This window comes from Protomyctophum bolini (assembly GCF_963924005.1).
Source record: "Protomyctophum bolini genome assembly, chromosome: 14".
Taxonomy (NCBI): Eukaryota; Metazoa; Chordata; class Actinopteri; order Myctophiformes; family Myctophidae; genus Protomyctophum; species Protomyctophum bolini.
The window spans coordinates 8,592,871-8,616,939 of NC_137875.1; the positions used below are offsets into that span (position 1 = coordinate 8,592,871).

Sequence of the window (24,069 nt, forward strand, 5' to 3'; positions counted from 1 at the left end):
GAGCGCGCGTGCGTTTGACGTACAGTGTACGTACGCGGAAATAATGCGTGTGCGTTTGACGTACAGTGTACGTACGCGGAAATAATGCGTGTGCGAAACCCTCCTGGCTATACCACGTCTGTGGGCGTGCGTGGAGTTGCTTCACTGTCTTCATTTGGGAGACACTATATATGAGCGTGGGGGCATACACACGTAAAATAAATATCATAATGAATTAAATATGTTCATTAAATGTTCAGATGAATTGAATACGGACCCCAAAGGAAACAAGCCTTCCTGAGTGCTTTTTTCGGAAAAATATTAGTATTAAATCAATCAATGTAATCCACACATGTTTTTAAAGCTCTATGGATTTGAATTTTTGATTTACCTATTCTTTCTTATTAATTTACAGTTACATCTTTTTGTTTTGTTTTATCAGTTATACTTGTGTTCGGGCCAAAAAGCACCAAGTCAGCCTGTATATAAAAGGTACTATAAAAGATTAAAACATGTCCTTTAAATGAATGAACACTGGAGGATGTTACAGTGAAGGCTTCTCTTCTCACCTGCAGAGTGATGTTGGCCTGGGGCCAGTTCTTCAGGTCGGACAGCAGCAGGTAGGAGTCTCTGTCTATGAAGTTGACGCTGACCAGCTTCTCACAGCGAGGGCCCCCGAACCCTGGGAGACACTGGCAGAGGGCCCGGCCCCCTCGCTCCACACAGGGGGCCTCATTCTGGCAGTCCGCCAGCTCGCACAGGGACACCGGCGACGACGACACCTCGCACAGCTGACCGCTAAACTCACCGGGAGAGAGAGAGAGAGAGAGAGAGAGAGAGAGAGAGAGAGAGTTCTTGAGACTTGAGGCCGATTCTACCTTCTAAATCAGTAGTTCTCACACTTTCAAGATTTTTCAAAATGATCAAAAATTGCAGATGTACTGTACTGCACAGTAAGCTTGTATATCGGCTATTTGTTTGAATAGCAAACTCTTAAGATCTAAAATAAATGATACAGATGAAAGCAAGAATGAGACCACCTCTAACCACTGCACATGTACAGTAGCCTACTAATTATATTAACGTACTCTACCACAGTAACCACACAGATTGTTTTTAAATGACTAGTCTTATTTTCTCGGAAATACATTGAGGGCAGAGCCCCAATTTTCAGTGATGCAGAGATTACAAAAGGCATAATTCAAAAGTGTATAATAATATAGAAAATAAGAACAGGACAGGAAGAGCAGGATAAAAAAAATGATTCTTGAAGGTCGATTCCTTGTCAGAAGGACAACTACATATCTCTGAAGGTTTACAAAATACCTTTACAGAATAGAACACTGTTTTAATCAGTAACATAAGTAACTTGATTGCAGAAGGGAAAGCAGATCTAACGTCCATCTCACCTGTAGTCCTCGTCACAGATGCAGGAGTATCCTAATCTAATGTCTATCCTAATCTAACGTCCATCTCACCTGTAGTCCTCGTCACAGATGCAGGAGTATCTAATCTAATGTCCATCTCACCTGTAGTCCTCGTCACAGATGCAGGAGTATCTAATCTAACGTCCATCTCACCTGTAGTCCTCGTCACAGATGCAGGAGTATCCGTTGAGCTCGTCCACGCACTGCGCCCCGTTCTGACAGCGATGCTCCTGGCAGTCATCATAGTCCACGCCGCAGTCATCACCCACGTAGCCAGGAGCACACACACACCTGCATCACACACACACATACGTTTAGCCATGTAGCTTAAAACATATCATTCGTTGTTGTTCTTGTGAAATAGTCTCTCGGTCAAAGTGAACTTTATTTGTCTTGGGTTTACAATCCCTGCTACTACACCTCCATAAACATGCAAAAACATACAGTTGTGATTCACCTAGTCCTATTCTATTTAAAACAGTTTAGTAGTTGACACACAACGGAACAACTAGTTCGATATTTGCCGGTGGTCCGCTACACCGCCCTTGGGTCCCGTAGGGGGATTCCAGGGGGAACCCCAGCAATATGATCAGTTTAATTTCACCTCTACAATACCGACAAGAAGTTAAGTTATAACCCAATGACTATTCAGATACTATATACAATACTAATACAGTAAATCTAACCTAACAACAATATCATTAAGGTGGTTGATATCTTTTCAAATCATGGATTATCAGCCTAATATATGTATCAAGGGGCTTGCTATGAAAGTGTTTTGAGCACCACAGGTCTACTGGGTCTGTCTCCCGCCTGACTCACTTGGGCCCATTGGAGGTGATGAGGCAGGTAGACTGGTGCTTGCAGGGACTCCGTTCCGGGGCACAGACGTCCTCCACCTCTTCACACAGCTCCCCTGCAGGGCAGAAGACGTATAGGTGAAGTGTGTGTGTGTGTGTGTGTGTGTGTGTGTGTGTGTGTTTTTGTGAGAGAGAGAGTGCGTGACACGTAGGACCATACCTGTGAAGTAGGCGGGACAAAGGCAGGTGTAGTTGTTGATGCCGTCGACACACGTGGCCCCGTTCTCGCAGTCGTTGTCCTCGCATTCGTCGATGTTGCTTTGGCAAGTGGGGCCCTCGAAGCCCAGGGGACAGGTGCAACTGGGAGACGCACACACACACACACACACACACACACACACACACACACACACACACACACACGCACACACACACACGCACACGCACACACACAAATTAATACCATCTTCACATTGGAATCTTCGTCTTGATAAAACAATATGTATTGGCAGTGTTTCTGCAGATGGTTCTTCCTCACCTGAACTCTCCCTCCTCGTCATCATTGAGTTGGCAGGTGCCCCCGTTGGCACACGGGTTACTCACGCAGGCGTTCAGAGCCGTCTCGCAGTTCTTGCCCTGTGACAGCATTTGTTTAGTTTATTTACTTCTACGAATATTTATACTCTTATACAGCAAGTAGTGCAGGACAGAATGGATAGCCCTCATTAATTCTACAAATATACCGTTATTCAGCTGTTGCACCAGGAGGTGAAAATCACTGCGAGATGGATTTTACACAGTGGATTGAACAAAATGCTATCAAATAAGAGTCCACGATATCTAATGCATATATTCAACCTCATATGTTCAAAACGTTTACATTTCAGGATTTAGATAAACAAAAAGCAGCAGATCCGCGGTTTGAGCTTGTCGGTCTGCTTTTGTTGCTTTTGTGTGACACTGTAGTATGGCGTCATTTACAAAAAGATAAAATAATAATAATAATAATATAAGGTGTCTGGCCGACAGCAACGTTATCAAACCAGGGATCATTGAAATGTAAAAAAAAAGATAATGACTGTATTAAGAGGGTTCTGACCTTGAACCCTGGGGGGCAGCTGCACCTGTAGATCTCCCCCAGGTCGGTGTGACAGATGCCCTGGTTCACACAGGGGCTGGACAGGCACGGGTTACACTTGGCAAGGATGGCGGGGTCCACCTCGCCTGAGCAACATGACAACAACGAGCAGCGATGGTTACTGTATGCGGGCATCAAAGACATGCACGGACGGATATATAACGGGCCATTGGTCCGTGCTTAGTCTCCCAGGTGATTGGAGTGGACATCTCCACTTACCGATAATGTCTGGTGACAGCTACATTCAATGTAGCTGCTAAAACAGGGTGGGGAACAATTCAGAGGTTTTGAAAATGACTGAATTGCAGAAGACTATAGGCGGCCTAGTCTCAGTGATCACGCTGTGATGTTCGCAGGCCTAGTCTAGGCCTGTCACAATTATTACATAATAATTGCCCTAATTACAATTATGTGAGATCATCGTAATCATTTTTGCATGATCATCATATAAACGTTTCCATGTTGAAAAATGTTCATATGTTTTAAAACAGAGGAAAAACTGATAATTCCTCATTCCTTTTTTCCCCCCTAATGTATCAAATTATTAAATATGTCAGTAATTTAAGTTTGATATAATTCAAGTTATTTGTCATATCTGCCCTGTGAAATCTCTGCAAATAGTTCATTTTTACAATTAATCGTCAACTTAAATGTTGTAATCGTGACAGTCCTAGCAAAGACTTTGGGGCTGTGATATGGTTTGTTTTCAAAGCAGTGATGTGTTGGTGGCCGTTCTGGACCATATGTTGAGTTCAGAAGACCCAAGGAGGCACTTCCGGTTCAGACTAACCGCCAACTCACCATAACACTCAAACTTCTGGTTCAGACCAACCGCCAACTCACCATAACACTCAAACTACTGGTTCAGACTAACCGCCAACTCACCATAACACTCAAACTACTGGTTCAGACCAACCACCAACTCACCATAACACTCAAACTACTGGTTCAGACCAAACACCAACTCACCATAACACTCAAACATCTGGTTCAGACCAACCACCAACTCACCATAACACTCAAACTTCTGGTTCAGACAGAACCACCAACTCACCATAACACTCAAACTTCTGGTTCAGACCAACCACCAACTCACCATAACACTCAAACTTCTTGGCCGGCGTGGTGAGCAGCAGTTTGCCCTCCATGCCCGGCGGGCCGGCGCAGCGGGCGATTCCAGGCTCCTTGTAGCCCGTCTTCACCCAGTCGGACAGCCAGCGCAGGCGGCAGTCGCAGTAGAGTGGGTTGGCACCGATAGCCCTGGAGTTGATAAGGGGAGACACTTTGGGTCAAGGGAATGTCTGTCTCGTTCTTCACAAAGACACTGCAGGTACAGTAGAGAGTCTTACAGTTTGGTCCTAGAACTTCAAACACCCTTTTTTATAATTCATTTTGAATATGTTCTGCACTTTTAAATTGCGTGTGGTGTTTTGAAATGATCTTGAACAAAACGTGCAGGGTATTTTCTTGCTGAGCTAATTCTTCAGTGAGCATCCATGGCAGAGGTAACTTTCATAACAAAATCATCATCACTAGAACAATCTATTAATCCATTTTGGCCTGACCTCGAAATAAATAAAAAAATCTTCTAAATCCTCCAGTTTTCTGAAATAAATATTTTCACAATTTAAAAAAAATAGCAGACCTACAAGCTCGTAGCTTGTAGATCTGATATTTTTCAATAGCTAAACTATAACATAATGTTTAAAACACCAAAAGGGGTTCCCGTCCAGAATGGGTTACGGCTGTTTGATTCCATAAAGAATACAGGTTTGATTTTATGTAGATTTCATGAAAAAGATGTTCAAGCTGAGATCATAATCTATAAAACTCAGTCTAATATCGAAAAACATCTTTACATCGGGTATGCACATGCACGCAACGCACAACACCACCAGCAGGTGTCTCTCTAAGCACTCACATAAACTAAACTTTTGAGTGCACTGTCTGCACTATACAATAAATATAAACAAGCTTGCTTCACTAAGTGAAATGCATATTTAAAGAATATCCACCAACACCTTCTCTCTCTGTGTCGTACATCATGTGTGTGTGTGTGTGTGTGTGTGGGGGGGGGGGGGGTTAGCTCTCTCAATTATAGAGGAACGCGGCGTGAACAGAAGGCACACTTAACCACCTCTGTCACGGTGGTCGTGAATCAATGTGGCTCTGTCCCCTCGTCCTCGTCCCCGGTCCCGTCCCCGTCCCCTCCCCCACAGATGCACAAACAGTGGATGAATCGATGCTGTTCCATTACGGAGGAACACGGGCTCATCTTTCAGGACCGCCGGGCCAATAGCTGACACCTGACATCTGCTAACATGGAAGACACTTGACTGTGACTCCGGATCAATGGAACCTCTCCCGTCTCTCTCTCTCTCTCTATCAGGTGGCCTTGACTTCCATAGCATTAAAGAAACCTCCTGTCTTTGTCCCGTTCCTCTCTGTCATTCCTTCCTCCAAGCCCCCCCCCCCCTCTCCCCGCCCACCCCACACAATAGAATAACCAATAAGTGTTGGTTTGACTCAGACAGTTTGACGTTCAGAGTCAAACCAATGCTTAGGATGTTGAGACGGGCTGTCTCCATCTCCACGGACCGAGACATTGATAGGTTAGATTGACGCGAATTTGTGGCCAAGATGGTGTCTGTGTGTGTGTGTGTGTGTGCGCGTGTGTCTGGTGTGTGTGCGCGTGTGGGGATACACTGTAGAGATACATCTGTTTAGTTTTAAATGTAGCCACAGTCACACTGACAACACACAACACAACCCGCGCACACACACACACACACACACACGCACACACACACACACACACACATAGACACACAAACACGCTCACATGCACGCACACACACAAACTCACAGAGACTTACAGGCATAAATAAACAAACAGAAACAAACATAACTGTCCCTCAAACTCCACAGACCATGGAGAATGTTGGTAAACCTGTAGGGTATATGCTCGGTTTGTGCCGATTGTGTGTGTGCGTGCACATTTATGTGTGATTGTGTGTGCGTGCGTGTCTGTGTGAGCGTGCGTGAGTGTGTGTGTGTGTGTGTGTGTGTGTGTGTGTTGGAGATGTAACAGAGAGATGAGACAGTGGAGGGGTCTGTGTGTGTGTGTGTGTGTGTGTGTGTGTGTGTGTGTGTGTGTGTTGCTGCATGCTAACCGCAGGGCTGTGCTCCATTAGGGGGGGGGGGGGGGGGGGGGGGCGGGCCCACCGGGAAGCACTACACACAGACAGGCCACTGTGAGACACACTCCCCAGGCAGTCAGGCCTGGAAGGACCCCCTCTGCGTGCGTGTGTGTGTGTGTGTGTGTGTGTGTGTGTGTGTGTGTGCTGTGCGTGCGTGCTGTGTGTGCGTGCGTGTGTGCCATGCGTGCGTGAATACACTCAACAGACTGACTGGGTGGGTGGTACAGTAAGTGCATAGGGTATTACTGTACACAGACTGTGGTTGTATCATGGGCACATTGTTTTGAGCTGTGTGTGTGTGTGTGTGTGTGTGTGTGTGTGTGTGTGTGTGTGTGTGTGTGTGTGTGTGTGTGTGTGTGTGTGGGTGCGAGTGCGTGCGTGCGTGTGTAGGCCGATACTCACAGGTGGGACAGAGTGGCCACGTCATTGAAGATACCGTCTGGCAGCTCTGAGATCTCGTTGCCATGAAGAGACCTTATAAGGAGTGAAGGAAAGGAAATGGGGGCAAAACAAAAAGAGGCATAATTACTCATCACATGAACGCTTGCGTGTTATTTTTCACAGTGGTTCTCTGTGCTGGGGTCCTTGAAGGGCTTCCAAGGGGGCCCCTGGGGTCCTTGAAGGGCTTCCAAGGGGTCCCCGGCAAATTGAGTTAATAATAATAATAATAGCATCACAATAAGTTTAACCACGTTAACAGTGTTTGCTTGGCCTGTTCAAATAGCAAATCTATACAAGCTTGTAGATATCCTATATATATTTTTTTTAAATGGAAGTTCCGTGGCACAAAGTATTTTCAGATGGTGGTCCGCTGCCAAATACATGTCGACGTGGGGGTCCTTCTTGACATGAACATGTCAAGAAGGAACCGCAGATTTAGTTTAGACCCGTGCGCTATAGCACTGCATCCGAGGCATGTTGCGTGTGGGACTAGAGACGGCGCACTTCGTCATGAATGTTTGACTTGAAGAGAAGGCGAGTGTTGGTCTAAATGGCTGGCTTGGCTCACTGGTCGAGTGGGTGGGTGGCTTGTTTCCCTGGAGCGGAGCCTATAGCTGGCAGAGACGCAAGCCTCTCTGTGAGTCTGGAATGACTGGTGTCAAGTTACTTATATATATATATGTCTGGATGGCAGGGCCAACAAGGGTATACGGAGGCGGAGGGGGGGGGGGGGGGGGGGTTGTAAAGTTGATCTGACCGCACTGCACACAAGAGAGCGCGGGACATTCCAGGAGTGTGTAGTTAAAGTATATACAGGCAGGTATAAGTGGCAGACATTACAGTAACAGTACATGAAGGAGGTATGAATATTATGGAGCTGTGCACGAACAAAAAGGCAGTTTGTGTGTGTGTGTGTGTGTGTGTGTGTGTGTGTGTGTGTGTGTGTGTGTGCGAGCGTGCCAGCCAGGACAGTTCTCTTTGCCAGTTCCTGTTGAGTATAGGATGCAGGGTGACAAGCCGACATGGCTTAATAGCTGGGATGACGGATGGCCGGCATAATCCGCCAGCCCATTACCACCTGCTTTCCCTTCCAGGGTGACCACTGCCCCACCGCTAATAGAACCACCTCCTTATACCTCCTGGGGTGACCACACCGCTAATAGAACCACCTCCTTATACCTCCTGGGGTGACCACACCGCTAATAGAACCACCTCCTTATACCTCCTGGGGTGACCACACCGCTAATAGAACCACCTCCTTATACCTCCTGGGGTGACCACACCGCTAATAGAACCACCTCCTTATACCTCCCGGGGTGACCACACCGCTAATAGAACCACCTCCTTATACCTCCTGGGGTGACCACACCACTAATAGAACCACCTCCTTATACCTCCTGGGGTGACCACACCACCACCATTAATAGAACCACCACAAACCGTCCTCCCTGCCGACACCAACCGCTAAGGGTCCTTAGTGAACGACCGGCCATGCATTAGCGAGACTTATGAAACTTCCCGACTGCCGACCCCTCCAACATCTTTGAGGTGTGAATTAAGACACAATACAATATTCACAGACGTGTGCCCTGTGGCACACATGGAGAAACCTCTTATCTCCAAATATATGTAAATTCAAGTCATGCCCTTGAAAGATGGCGTATTCAATTGCAATTATGCGATCGCATATATCAGCATATCATCCCTTCAAGAAGGGCGCATAACCATGCAAACTTCACGCATATTTTGCAACTTCCCACCTATTTCACCACACAGACAGACCACCTCCACCCAGATGGAAGGAGTAGACAGACCACCTCCACCCAGATGGAAGGAGTAGACAGACCACCTCCACCCAGATGGAAGGAGTAGACAGACCTCCTCCACCCAGATGGAGGAGTAGACAGACCACCTCCACCCAGATGGAAGGAGTAGACAGACCACCTCCACCCAGATGGAAGGAGTAGACAGACCACCTCCACCCAGATGGAAGGAGTAGACAGACCACCTCCACCCAGATGGAAGGAGTAGACAGACCACCTCCACCCAGATGGAAGGAGTAGACAGACCACCTCCACCCAGATGGAAGGAGTAGACAGACCACCTCCACCCAGATGGAAGGAGTAGACAGACCACCTCCACCCAGATACCAGTTGTATTGTATTCACATACTCTACCACACGCATGATGGGTCAACAAACCTAATGTTTTCAAGCATTCAAATGAGCTCCCGGATTGCAGAGTTAATTGGCTCCATGGATAGTGTGTCAGAAGGGGAGAGAGAGGTGTCTGGGGAACAGCTACAGGGCACCGTGTGGGCATGGAGCCAGGCAGCACCGTGTCCACCTCCAGAGACGTCTCACAGGGGGACAGACAGGAGCCAGGCAGCACCGTGCCAACCTCCAGGGACGTCTCACAGGGGGACAGACAGGAGCCAGAGTCTCCAGGAAGAAACCTGATCGTCTCTTATCGGAGGATACTTGTCTTTCTACGACACGCCTCTCTCTCTCTTCTTTGTTGGCATCTCTCTCTCATATCCTGTTTTCTCCAGCTATGTGACACAAATGGTTATTTAATCATGCCGTACCCACACTCTTGTTCTCTCTTTTACTCTTCCACGTCACGTTCTCTCTCCCCTTCCCCCTGGCAGTGCCACGCCCTGACGTGCCCCCCTCCTCACACCCAATACCCAGCAGGCCAATTAGCAGCTTATTAATCTGCAGCCCAAACCACAACCATCACTCTCTCTCTCTCTCTCTCTCTCTCTCTCACACGCCAGATCCCTCGCGCACGCACGCACGCGCGCACGCACGCACGCACGCACGCACACACACACACACACACACACACACACACACACACACACACACACACACACACACACACACACACACACACACACACACACACACACACACACACACACACACACACACACACACACACACACACACACACACACACACACACACACACACACACACACACACACACACACACACACACACACACACACACACACACACACACACACACACACACACACACACACACACACACACGAACACACACGAACCAAAAAACCACATCCATGCCAGGCCTATAGACCCCCGGTCCGTTTGAAGCTTGGAGCGTTAATGATTCAACTCCTCTTTACTGCTCTGTAAAGCCAAAGGTGCCACTTTATGAAGGCTTTGGCACCTCGCTGAGTGTGTGTGTGTGTGTGTGTGTGTGAGTGAGCGCTTCGGCACCTCGCTGTGGTTTCTGCCAGGCTTTGAACCCGCCAACGTTGAACTCTGATCCCCACGCCTTCAACAATCTTAAAAAATGACATCTATGAACCGCGGCTCATTGTCGCGTCGTGTTCTCTTCACCCCCAAATTAAAGCAAAATAGACGTGGCGCTAATTAACGTCTTAAAAGCGGGAGGGGGGGGGGGGGGCTGATTGATCAGACCAATAGTAAAAAAAACATCAAAGTTTTGGACTGCCGTTAGACTGGTGGTCCGCGCTCGCACTTAACACTGTGCGATCGTGTGTACTTCTAAGCCCAGTGTGGGGGGTTGGGCTGGCGTTGGGGGTCTACGTGTGGCGTCTAGCTTGTTTGCACGAGGGCTGGGGGGGAGTTGGGGGTGGGGTGGGGTGGGGTCTTAAGACTATACGCACAGTTCTGGCGTTGAGTGAGCGAGAGCAGAAATAAACGCCGATGCTTCGTTAGGGATCAAAGCGAGGGGAGCAGACTGGCATCGCTGCATCGCCCTAATGACGCCTTGAGCTTCACTCTCATTCCACACACACACACACACACACACACAACCCCCTTGTGTGTGTGTGTGTGTGTGTGTGTGTGTGTGTGTGTGTGTGTGTGTGTGTGTGTGTGTGTTCGGCCTCCTAATGAACGGGGGGGCTTTAGTCGAATCCCACCGTAAAAGAAAGTAGGCTTTGTTGTCCACAGTAAAATAAAACTATGTCTGGTACCACGGAGCCCACGGAGGCCTGATGAGGTCTGGTCCCGGGCCGCACGCACACACGCATGCACACATGCACGCACTCACACACGCACAACCTAACTATCCCATGAGCAGCTCCACCAGAACCCTACTGTATGTTCTGTTGCATTTTGATTGAATTCGGACCAATCCGAGGCCGGCCGTCCGTATCGTTGGACACGGTGCCAAAGCTCCATGTTCTAGTCCAACTCGTTTACATTCTACAGCCGTGTTGCTTAGCAGACGGATATGACTGCAGGGTCAGTCTTATAGCAGACGGATATGACTGCAGGGTCAGTCTTAGCAGACGGATATGACTGCAGGGTCAGTCTTAGCAGACGGATATGACTGCAGGGTCAGTCTTAGCAGACGGATATGACTGCAGGGTCAGTCTTAGCAGACGGATATGACTGCAGGGTCAGTCTTATAGCAGACGGATATGACTGCAGGGTCAGTCTTATAGCAGATGGATATGACTTCACGGTCAGTCTTAGCAGACGGATATGACTGCAGGGTCAGTCTTATAGCAGACGGATATGACTGCAGGGTCAGTCCCAGGGCTTTAGAACTGCCATAAAGGCAGTTTATGCATCCCCCGGAGGCACAATATCGTCCTCATATCTCCATACACATTGGTTCCGCAAACCTTAGGGGACATTGCATTGGAAAATATTCATTCCATTATCCCCTACCATAAGAGATACTGTAAATGCCTATTATCCCAAATTTATGGAACTGCAGTAAACATTTAATTGGGGGACAGCAATTTCGTCCCCAATTACACATCTTCAATCAATGTCGTAAATGTTGATGTGAAAACAAAATGTGGCCACACATACACACGCTATGCAAAAATAAACTTACAAGAGTCGAAGAGAGCGGAGTCCACTGAAGGCCATGCCTGGAATACAGCGCAGAGAGTTGTAGCTTAGGATCCTACAAATGAAAGACGACATTAAATCAACGAGTGAAAATGTAATGCTGTGTCTTCACCACAGCCATACCTACATGTGTGTATGTCCCAGTAAAACCGGGGAAGCATCTGCGTCATTTTAGATACAATTTCATAGCATGTTCATGTCATAGCACGTCAGGAGGAGAAAAACAAGGAACAAGGGTCTTACAGAGTGGTGAGTTGGCTCATGTTGGCGAACGAGGAGTTGGTCAGAGAGTTGATCTTGTTGTTGCTCAGGTCTCTGGAAGGAGAAGTCACATGTTGAGATTATGACACAATTCCTTCTGATTTAACGGAGCAGACAGACAGACAGACAGACAGACAGACTTACACCAGCTGTAGGTATTTGTATGTAGACAGCTCCTTGGGCACCATGCTGAACTGGTTGCCATCCAGGTACCTGAGGAGAAACATCAACAGCTTAGCTTATAGCTTATGAGCACCTTTCCACATTTACGTCAACACAACAACCAAATTCACTGTCAGTGAGAGTTTCAATCTTATTATTCTTAATATATATTCGTTTTACTGTGTGTGTGTGTGTGTGTGTGTGTGTGTGTGTGTGTGTGTGTGTGTGTGTGTGTGTGTGTGTGTGTGTGTGTGTGTGTGCGTGGGCGTGCGTGCGTGTGCGTGTGTGATGCACCAATGGTTGCAATGTGCTGCACATGCACTGGCCTCTCCACCTCAGGACAGAATGTTGTACCCTAGAGACTCTGTGTGACATACCTGCTAGCCTCCTCACACCCGTGTGTGTGTGTGTGTGTGTGTGTGTGTGTGTGTGTGTGTGTGTGTGTGTGTGTGTGCATGCGTGTGTGTGTGTGTGTGTGTGTGTGTGTGTGTGTGTGGGGGGGGGGGGGGGGGGATGGTGAGAGAGAGAGAGAGAGAGAAAGAAAGAATGAAATAAATGGAGTGAGAAAGAGAAAAGGGGAGAAAACGAAAGGGAAAGGGAGAGAGAGTGAAAGAGAGAGGTCCCCATCTTGGTGGAGGGAGGGAGGGAGGGTGATTTAGGGAAAGGCTGCAGGGGCTTTCTCCTGTTATTGTTAGCGGCTGCATGGGGGGGTAGTGGGGGGAGGGGGGGGGTTGTCGGGCAGCTACTGAGGGGGGTCTTTGGGTTCAGGGTAATGATAGGTAACCACAGGGAGAGGACACCAGGGTAATGATAGGTAACGACACGGCGAGGAGGGGAGAGGGCACTTCACAGGATAATGACGGAGTAAAGAGGTCTCCGGATGGATGGATGAAAGGGGCACACCTGGTCACACCTGCTGGGACAATGACAGGCCTTGACGGAGCGTGCGTGTGTGTGTGTGTGTGTGTGTGTGTGTGTGTGTGTGTGTGTGTGTGAGAACCACTTGGAGCGGTATACAGGAAAGTTCCAGACCGGACCTATCCCCTCCCCCGCCTTTCCATTGAAAGCTGCTCATTAAAAACGTTGACTCGTTCCCCACTGCCCCTGTGGACAGGCTCTTGGCCCTTAGGAACGAACGTGAGAGAGCACACGCACGCACGGACGCACGCACGCAAACACACACACTCGCACGCACACACTCGCGCGCGCCCGCACAAACAAACACACGCACACACTCGCGCGCGCGCGCACACAAACAAACACGTGCTCACATCCTTGGCTTCAAGTGTGAGAGTGACATCAGTGTTAGCCCTGAGGGCTGGTGTCTGTGAGAATAACTGCTAGGTTTATTGAGTGCTCTCCTCTCTCTCTCTCTCTCAGAATGCAGGGCATTATTTAAGTCTTGAAGACATATTTAAGTCTTCAAGGCTGATAAAAGACACTCAGGCGTTTCAATGTTACTGGCGTTCACTTATGGTCCTTTATTACATGGCTTGGTTGAATGAATGCTTGATTGTGATTGGTCAATCGCTGAATTCAGCGGTCTGTTATTTCTGGATAATGCCCGCTCCGCTCTATGACTGATGCCTAATCAAACCCTCGGAGCAGCAGCTGCGCCCCACTGAATGTTTTTGAAAACATTTGAGCGAGAAATAGACGAAGCAGTATACCGGAAATGGATTCTATTTGATCAACTCACTTCCTTGTTTTCCGACAGTGCTCCAGCCCTGCAGCTGGCCAGACGCAACCAAGCGCGACCGCGACACTTAAGGAATACTTTTTTTGTTGTGTTTTGGGTCAATTTGTTAATTTATGTTGGGTAGCCATGTAATAAGTGGGATAATATCTGGCTATGGTGGTCATTGTCGGGATATAATTCACCTTCGCCTCGGTGGTTAAATTCACTGTCAATGACCACCTATAGCCAGATATTATCCCTTACATACAGTAGATGGACTGTGGAACTAACTCACAGCTCGGTGACGTTTCTGGGGATGCCTTTGGGCAGCGTGTGCAGATGCTTGTTGCTGCAGCGCACTACGGTCTCCAGACAGGTGCACTCGCTGGGACACTGTGGCCTCGGCACGCAGCTCGACTCCTCGTGACCTGGAGGAGGAATGAATGACGAGAGAGACATAGAGCACGGTTTTTTAACCCATTTAGGCCTGAAAATGAAAATTTGAAAATGACAGTTTTCTGAAAAAGCTATGTTTCTATGACAGTGGTTCTTCGATTTTTCAAAAATAGCAGTCCTACAAGCTTGTGGTGCGCTATGAGCTGGTAGATCTGCTATTTTTCAATAGCTAAAGCATAACATAATGCTGACACCAAAAGGGATTCCCGCCCCAAAATGGGTAAAAGCCTTGACGCGAGTCCAGGGGTGCCACGGAACACTTTGATAATATTTGGAATTGATCAATGTCACTTGCACTTTACTTGTACTTCAATCTTTTTCAGTCTACAGTACACGTCTTTTCACCAAATATAGAAGATCTACAAGATGTAGATTTTTTGGTGAATGTCCCCCCCAGAATATGGATGCAAACGCCATGTATAAGAATTATTTTCAATCTATGGAAACTGAAATTCTCTCCAGTTTTCCATCATGACATACTGTATCTTTGGGGGAAAGATGTGGGGGAAAGATTGTGGGCATATTTTGAATTATCGATTTCTAATCACTGTGAAAAAATAAATAAATTCTTGTCCACATTTGGAGATACATCATGGCAAGGTAACTACACAACCCAAACCTAAAAAAAAGTGTTAAGTACCGTTAATATGACATAAGGTGCTGTAGGTAAGGTAGGTAAGTAACAATGTAATTCAGGGGAGCCGTGGATGAAAACATTATTTAGAAGGGTGACCTGAGCCAAAAACATGTTTGAGAAGCACTGAAATAGAGACAGGATGAATGAGGATGTATGGAGAAAGGTTATTGATACACGTGTGCAGAGACAAGGGTCAAGGGCCAAGGCAGTCCAAAACAAACCAACACAATACCCCGAGGTATCGGTGGGGTCCAGAGACTGTTAAATCTAACTTAGAGAAGAAAGAAAGTGATGAATGTAGAGAGGGAGAGAGAGAGAGAGATAAAATGAAGACACTAGAGAAGAGAGGCCACTCTAATGTAATATCGACCGACGACGAGACGAGGACAGATAGCGGAGGCAACCTCGCGGCCCCAAGACAAGGCTAACATTCATCGTGGAGAGCAAACGGGCTGACGGGTCAATACAGCAAACAGCTCAATAGCTGCACTCGGTCAGCCATCGACCCGCAGCTTAGGAACTGCTGAGTAGCAATCTATTCTGCAAACACAAGGCTGACACAAAGGTGGTCATTATTTAAGATCATCGCGGCCACTTTGGAGCGTCGCTCGTTAAATAATGCATTATTTGAAATGGACGTTGTGGTAAAAAAGAAAAAAAAAGAAGAAGTCATCAGTCGTGGGCCGGGCCCGACTTTGTTTCACACAAAGGGAGCCAAACGCTTTATCTCGGTTTAAAGACACTCCATTCAAAGGCTGATGAGGTGCCACCGTCTAAAAGAAAAAGGCCTTCCATTTAAACTGTGATTCAATGGCTAATGGCAGAGAGGACTGTGATCCATGCATCTAATATTATAGCCCCCTGACAGAGAACCGGGAGCTCTGATCCATGCATCACTCTAATATTAGCCACCTGACAGAGAACCGGGAGCTGTGATCCATGCATCACATCGTCACCTTCTTAAACTAATGGCCTATGTCATTTTTTTAGGAATATGTTGTTGTTTTTTGGCCCAAGTCAGCTCCTCATGACAGTGGCCACCTCTGGTAAAATCGCCTAATTGAGAAGGATCATGATGATCATGATCATGATGATCCCACATCTTTTAGTAAAATGGTCTATCTCAAGAGTGTGACTCAGGCCAAAAGTTTTTTCAAAATAATTGCCTAAGATAGGATTTCTTTTAATGTTTTGGATCAGTTTTAAATTCTTCTTGAAAAACTTTAGTTTAGTATATAATAATATGGTATATGTTACCCTCTATATAATAATATGGTATATGTTACCCTCCTCTTAGTTTAGTTTAAAAAGGTGACAATATAAAAATTATGGTATATGTTACCCTCCAATATAATAATATGGTATAAATACCCTCCAATATAATAATAATATGGTATAAATACCCTCCTCGCAGCGGAAGTCAGGCAGAGCCACGTCCTGCAGAGGGATCTCCTTGAGGAAGGCGGGTCGCTGGCAGCGAGGGTTCCCCGTGACGATCTTCTTGCTCCGCAGCCAATCACCGAGCCAGGCCAGACGGCAGTCACAGTTGAAGGAGTTGGCCAGTAGGTTCCTGGTAGAGAGAGAGTGTGTGTGTGCGTGAGTGAGTGTGAGTGCATTGAAGTGTACAGTATGATTCAACTTTTCACGGATTATATATCGTTTATAATCATTTTAAAATGTTGTGGTATATTGGGGGATTTTTTTTCATTTTCGAATCGCAACAATCGTCGCAATATAATTAAGAATCACTATATAAATAAAAATCGCAATGTAAATCGAATCGGCACCCTAGGTATCGAGATTGTATTGAATCGAGGGGCTAAGTGAATCGTCCTGCCCCTATAGTGAAAAAGCAGCCCAGTGTGCGTGCGTGTGTGCGTGTGCATGTGTGTGTGTGTGTGTGCGAGGAGGGTCTCACAGCGTAGAGAGGGTCTGCAGCGTGTCGAAGGCTCCAGGGGTGATGGTGGTCAGCTGGTTGTCGTACAGAGAGAGCAGGCGGACGTTGGTGAGGCCTGTGAAGCTGCTGTTGTGAACGCAGCTGATCTTGTTGTTCCTCAGCATCCTGACGGACGCACAGACACACAAACGTGGCATTTATATAGAAGCGCCTTCATCCATAAGGCGCTTCACAATGATTGTGCATTACATTCAGCTATTCACACACACCGATGGGCGGAGGAAACCAAGCAAGGCACCAACCTGCTCATCGGGAGCAGTTAGGGGTTCAGAGTCTTGCTTAAGGACACTTTAACTCTGGGCGATCCCGGAATTGAACCGGGAACCTTCCGCTTCCCAAGCGGCCACCCTACCGCTGATCCACTGCTGCTCAAACAATACTAGTAAAAGCATCAATACTGCGATGTGTTACACGTGGAAGTTCCGTATTCAAAATGAACCTTGAGTAACAGTACAAAGGTATCGGCAACAAAATATGCTTAAAGTACAAAAAGTAACTCATTGTGCGGAATGTGAAAGTAAAAAGAAATTATTTGAAAATAGACAATACCGTATACAAGCTCACACTGCGTATCTGCAATTTTCAAATGGCCGGAATATAATGGCTGAAGTGGTTAGTGTAATTTGCAATAATAATCAAAATATACAAAAGTAGGCCAACTAAAGTTTTCAAATAATTGTAGCGGAGAAAAAGTACAATACTTCGCTCTGAGATGTAGTGGATTAATGAAAAGTAATGAAAATTGGAAATTCCCCAGTAAAGTTGTGTGTGTGTGTGTGTGTGTGTGTGTGTGTGTGTGTGTGTGTGTGTGCACGCGCTTATCAACTCACAGCATGCGCAGCCCCTCGAGGCCGCGGAACATCCCACTGCGGACGGAGTCAATCTGATTGGCCGTGATGTGAAGCTCGACGACAGACCCCGCCCCTTCGAACGCCCCGTCCTCGATCTCTGTGATCTTGTTGTTGCTAAGGTTACTGCACGGAGAAACAAAACAAAAAACAGCACGTCAGCACATCCAAAATAATATGAACGCTTGGGAACCAGGTATTTATTAAAGGAACATTATACCGCGATCAATACATCAATAACCAGCGGGAAGACGCTGCCATGCACGAAACGTGCTGTTCAACGTGCTCCAATTATTATGACATTATGAATTAAATTAACCCACTTAGACCCGAGGACGCATCCGTGTCACGTTATAGCTTAAAATCACTTTAACCCTGATTTTAAAATGTTGCCGTTTGAAAAATAGCGAATCTACAAGCTCATAGCGGCACCGAGTGCTGCGCTACCAGCTTGTAGAAAACGTGTACAAATCTTTGATTATATATTCTTTCACAGCAAATGTTTTTTTTAACTCATATCTTTGCTTCTGGGAGGTCTCTGGAACAACAAATGTTCAGATGAAATACTTTGAAGAATCACTGAGAGCGTTTAGAAAACATTTGTAGAATCTGGTCTCAGGTCTCAATGGCTTAACATCTGAAAACTTTTTTTTTTGCAAAATGTTGCGAAAAGTACATGAATAATTTATGTTTTTATAATAAGTCACAGACATTTACATTTTGTTTGAGAATCAATCTCTTCACCAGGGGCCAGGGGGACCGTACGTACGTGTTCAACTAGACTGTTCAAAATCAACCCCAAGCTTTTTTTAATGCAATAAAACGCAACAATAGGCATAATGATATTTCGTATATATTTGCTGGATCATCTTTCTTAAGCAAGTTTCAAGTCCCGCGAGTTGATTTTTATACCATATTGAAATAAATCCAGTTGGCTTCCTCCGGAATCAAAGGAAACCGCCGTGTGCTTTGGAAGACGCTCAGCAGCAATGTCAAGTTAAACCACACGCCAGACCACTGCTATGGTGCTTTAAAACCTATTAACCCATTCTGAACGGGAACCCGTTTTGGTGTTAGCACCACGTTATGCTTTAGCTATTGAAAAATAGCAGATCTACAAGCTCATAGCGCGCCACCGAGTGGCGTGCTACGAGCTTGTAGGTCTGATATTTTTGAAAAATCGAAGAGCGACTGACATAGAAGAATTTTTTTTAGAATCTGATCTCAGGTCAGAATGAAAACTGTCAGGATGTAGAAGACATTTTTAGAATCTGATCTCAGGTCAGAATGGGTTAAGTGCATTCTGCACCAAATGATGTCCTGTGGGACAGTGGTTCTCAAACTGCTTTTCCACGTCAAGGACCCCCAAATTGATATGGCACCCATCTGAAAAGATTGGGTGCCAAGGCCAACCCCCTAATCCCCCCCCCTAATCCCCAAAGACTTGTTGTGTTAGTATATATGTATAGTTTATATGTATAGTTTCATTATATAGATATTCCACTGTTACTTTCTTACGCATGTTTCATGATAAATGTTTCATGATAAATGTATTCCCATGCTTTTTTGTTCTTGCTTAATGTAAATCGCTCTGGATTAAGAGCGTCTGCTAAATGCCTAAATTGTAAATTGTAAAAAATGTCAAAGATATTCAAAGTTTATTTTTTTAAATCCTCGGACCCCATCCCCCACAGGGGGTCCACGGACCCCATCCCCCACAGGGGGTCCACGGACCCCACTGCTGTGCTGTTTCCCTTACATCTTCTTCAGCTGTGAGAGGTTCTTGAACACTCCGGTCGCCTCCAGACTGGTGATGTCATTGTTGTTCAGACGACTGCAGGTTGAAGCAGAACACACGCACGCACACACAACACGCAGGCATACACACACACACACACGCGCGCACACACACACACACACACACACACACACACAAGCATGCACGTTCAATTATCCACTGTAAACCATCCTACAAATAGACATAAAAAAGGTGACAGTCTTTTTAAGCCTGGTGTTCATACTTTGCCGTGCGATGGTGTCACATGCTGAGAATAGCAGACCTAATATAGATATAGGAGCTGATATTTTCGGCGCAACAACACAGTCCTGCAAACGCAGCATAAATTAAGCGTTAGCCAGGGTTTTATTCGCTTTAAACCCTTGCGTGTCTATTTTTGGCGTATCATTTTAGGCCAAATATATTATTCAAAAAGTTGTCTTTCAACACAATACATTTTCTAAACAAATTTAACTATGTTATTTTAAATCTGAAGTATGTAGTAGGACTTGAGTGATTAAGGCAGTTGGTGCATACATACTAGGTACTGTACATTCATGTTGTCTCTGTCGGGTGGAAACCTCCTTTGCCCAAAACTGTTATCCTATGTTTCAGGATGATACAACAAAGATCTGCTACTTTTAATGCTTCCCCGCAGAGGCAGCGAGTTGCCTCGGAAACAAGGAAGTGAGTGTTGATCAAAAGGAATACATTTTCGGTATACCGCATCGTCTATTTCTCGCTTCAAATGTTTTCAAAAACATTCTTGAAAGCAATGTTTAGTTAAATGGCCTTGTGTGATGTATTGTGTGTGGCTGTAGCGGTCTGTTAGACAGCGGTCTGTTAGACAGCGGTCTGTTAGACAGCGGTCTGTTAGACAGTGGTCTGTTAGACAGCGGTCTGTTAGACAGCGGTCCGTTATCAAGAAATAACACACCGCTGAATTCGGCGATTGAGCAATCCGACTCAAGCATTCAACCAAGCCGTGTAATAACAACATTATTAAATATGGAGATAAGAGTTTTCTGATATATAAAAAAAGTATTTTGAGTGCATCCAGGTCTTACAGCTCAGCGGTGGATGTGCTCGGGGACCTTGGTGTGTGTGTGTGTGTGCGTGTGTGTGTGTGCGTGTGTGTGTGTGTGTGTGTGTGTGTGTGTGTGTGTGTGCGTGTGTGTGTGTGTGCGTGCGTGTGTGCGCGTGTGTGTGTGTGTGTGTGTGTGTGTGTGTGTGCGTGTGTGTGTGTGTGTGTGTGTGTGTGTGTGTGTGTGTGTGCGTGTGTGTGTGTGTGTGTGTGTGCGTGTGTGTGTGTGTGTGCGTGTGTGTGTGTGTGTGTGTGTGTGTGTGTGTGGTCTTACAGCTCAGTGGTGGAGGCGGGGATGTGCTCGGGGACCTTGGTGAGCTTCAGGTTGGAGCAGTCCACCACGTTGGACTCACAGCGACACTTGGGAGGACACACCGGGTCGCTGTTACACTCGTTGTTCAGGCGGCTGTCCTCCGTACCTGAGAGACAAACCACACGCACGTGAGTGTGTGTCAACATATCACACTGTCCTCCTATCCGTACCTGAGAGACAAACCACACTCACGTCAGTGTGTGTCAACATATCACACTGTCCTCCTATCCGTACATGAGAGACAAACCACACCCACGTGAGTGTGTGTGTGTCAACATATCACACTGTCCTCCGTACCTGAGAGACAGCAACACAGAGGCAAACCACACACCTATATCAGTGTATCACACTACTTCAACTCAAGAGAGTGAGACAGGTGCATGGGCATTTTTATGCACTTGAATGGAAGGCTTTACAAGTTATTTCAGAGAGGGAGAAGGGCTCAAAAGAACACCAGGTCCATGGAAACAGAAACATAGCAGCAGAAAGGGAGAGTTTGAGAGAGACAGGTGGAGAGAGAGAGAGGGAGAGAGTGAGAGAGAGAGAGAGAGAGAGAGAGAGAGAGAGAGAGAGAGAGAGAGAGAGAGAGAGAGAGAGAGAGAGAGAAAGAGGGGCAATTGAGATGCCAGGGAGGATTTAGGAATCCAACTGCAGCGAAGCGGGCCATCCTCCAGGGAAAAGACGAGGACAAGAAGCGCAGAGGAGGAGGAGGAGAGATGTGTTTGAAAATGACATGTCGAGAGGAAGAGGAGACAGGTGGAGGAGGAGAGCGAAATAAAGGGAGGCACGAGGGGGGGGGGGGGCATGAGGGACACGCAGTTAATGCACAAGACAAGAGGAGATGAGAGGAGGAGACAGGCAGAGAGAGGGGAGCAGAGTGCTGCAGGTATACTAGAGCAGTGGGGGGAGGTCTCCAGATGACAGTGAAGTAACAATTTAAGGACTTTTTAAACTCATCCATCGCCAAGGACTTACAGTATTTAACTTATTTTTTATGATGTCCTAGACTGCCAACAACGTCTTTATAGCGCCTTTTTAACACGTGTTTAACGTTGGGCAAAAAAATGGATGAGTTATAAGACCTTCCAACTTCAAAGAAAATATATATATAAAGAAGGAAGAAGAGAGAGAGAAAGTATAATACAACAAAACTGGTCAAACTTTGGCCAAATTGTTAAATAATCTAAGAAAGAGGCAAAACGTATAGCCAAATCAGGTCAGAATGGGTTATTTTGGGGGGTCACGGCCTGGACAGGTTGAGAACCGTACTGTACTCTAGAGGAAGGAACGTCTGTCCTGTTCTAGTGACGGAGGCGCGAGGAGGAGGAGGTTGCATCACGTGGTCTCCTCCGTCTAACGTTTAGTGACGGGCCTCCTCCGTCTATGAATAGACATGACGTGAGGAGAGGACACCGCCACGCTTACATCACCACTGTTCAATAATGTATAGAGGCTCAGTGGAGCAATGCACTGTAGAGCAGGCTGCAAAAATATGCCCTGTTCGTTTTAAATTTTAAATGCTACATTATAACTCTGAGCATGTGCAACTGGGCCCAAAGGGTCCAAAAGGGTCCATTTGGTTAAATTTGCACACGCTCAGAGTTACAGGTACATTTTGGTTTCAGACTTTCAGGCTCTCGGGTTTAGAACTAATCTGGAACTCGCTTGGAACTCCTTTTCTCTCTCGGACGGTTTTAGAAACAATGATGTCATACCGTTGGGTCCTCAACCAATGACAGGAATCCTTAGTGCGATTTGTAATAATAACCAAATTCTATAAAGTAACTAGTAACCAAAGTTTTCAAATAAATGTAGTGGAGTAAAAGTACAATATTTGCCTCTGAGATGTGGAGGATGTATTAAAAAATTGTAAATACTCAAGTAAGTAGGCTAAATCATGTACTTAGTTACATTCCACCACTGTTGTTGGAGAAACCTCCCCCGCATACAGCGCTGTCACTGGACCAGCTATCATGGAGCGTTGTGGCGACAGACGCAGTAATGACCGCGGTCATTAAGGGAACTCTCCTCCGCTCCGCCGAGGCTCAGACAACAGGAAGCGGCATTCCCAGCTCTACGCCAGGAAGCAATGAAAGTACGACAAGGCAACGCTTTGATCCCTGAGACGTAGAGGAACCCGGTGGCTTCCTGCCTGGCGGCCCTGAGTCATCGCCACTCGCACTGCTGACCCAACGGCGTTGACAGCAACACGCAGCGCAGCCGTCTGGCAGGGAGGGGAGGGGAGGGTAGGGGAGAGGAGAGGAGAGGAGAGGAGAGGAGAGGAGAGGAGAGGGGAGGGGAGGGGAGGGGAGGGGAGGGGAGGGGAGGGGAGGGGAGGGGAGGGAGGGGAGAGGAGAGGAGAGGAGAGGAGAGGAGAGGAGAGGAGAGGAGAGGAGAGGAGAGGAGAGGAGAGGAGAGGAGAGGAGAGGAGAGGAGAGGAGAGGAGAGGAGAGGAGAGGAGAGGAGAGGAGAGGAGAGGAGAGGAGAGGGAACAGGAGAGGAGAGGGAGGAGGAGAGGAGAGGAGAGAAGCAAAGAGGAGAGGAGAGGAGAGGAGAGGAGAGGAGAGGAGAGGAGAGGAGAGGAGAGGAGAGGAGAGGAGAGGAGAGGAGAGGAGAGGAGAGGAGAGGAGAGGAGAGGAGAGGAGAGGAGAGGAGAGGAGAGGAGAGGAGAGGAGAGGAGAGGAGAGGAGAGCAGGAGCAAAGAGGAGAGGGAGGAGGAGAGGAGAGGAGCGGACAGGAAGAGGAGAGGAGAGGAGAGGAGAGAAGCAAAGAGGAGAGGGAGGAGGAGAGGAGAGGAGAGGAGAGAAGCAAAGAGGAGAGGGAGGAGGAGAGGAGAGGAGAGGAGAGAAGCAAAGAGGAGAGGGAGGAGAGGAGAGGAGGAGAGGAGAGAAGCAAAGAGGAGAGGGAGGAGGAGAGGAGAGGAGAGGAGAGAAGCAAAGAGGAGAGGGAGGAGAGGAGAGAAGCAAAGAGGAGAGGGAGGAGGAGAGGAGAGGAGAGGAGAGAAGCAAAGAGGAGAGGGAGGAGAGGAGAGGAGGAGAGGAGA

General features: G+C 47.0%; 1 protein-coding gene across 1 annotated transcript in view; it reads right to left on the bottom strand.

Moving 5' to 3' along the window:
• slit1a (slit homolog 1a) overlaps positions 1-24,069 on the bottom strand; it is a 150,789-nt gene that overhangs the window by 11,046 nt on the left and 115,674 nt on the right. The window contains 17 exon segments of the mRNA XM_080782139.1: positions 549-777; positions 1,560-1,697; positions 2,229-2,322; positions 2,427-2,566; positions 2,745-2,842; positions 3,306-3,430; positions 4,441-4,604; positions 6,947-7,018; positions 11,837-11,908; positions 12,097-12,168; positions 12,259-12,327; positions 14,250-14,382; positions 16,451-16,617; positions 16,966-17,109; positions 17,835-17,978; positions 19,612-19,686; positions 20,988-21,132. Of these exon segments, the coding sequence (XP_080638265.1) occupies positions 549-777; positions 1,560-1,697; positions 2,229-2,322; positions 2,427-2,566; positions 2,745-2,842; positions 3,306-3,430; positions 4,441-4,604; positions 6,947-7,018; positions 11,837-11,908; positions 12,097-12,168; positions 12,259-12,327; positions 14,250-14,382; positions 16,451-16,617; positions 16,966-17,109; positions 17,835-17,978; positions 19,612-19,686; positions 20,988-21,132 (2,081 nt within the window).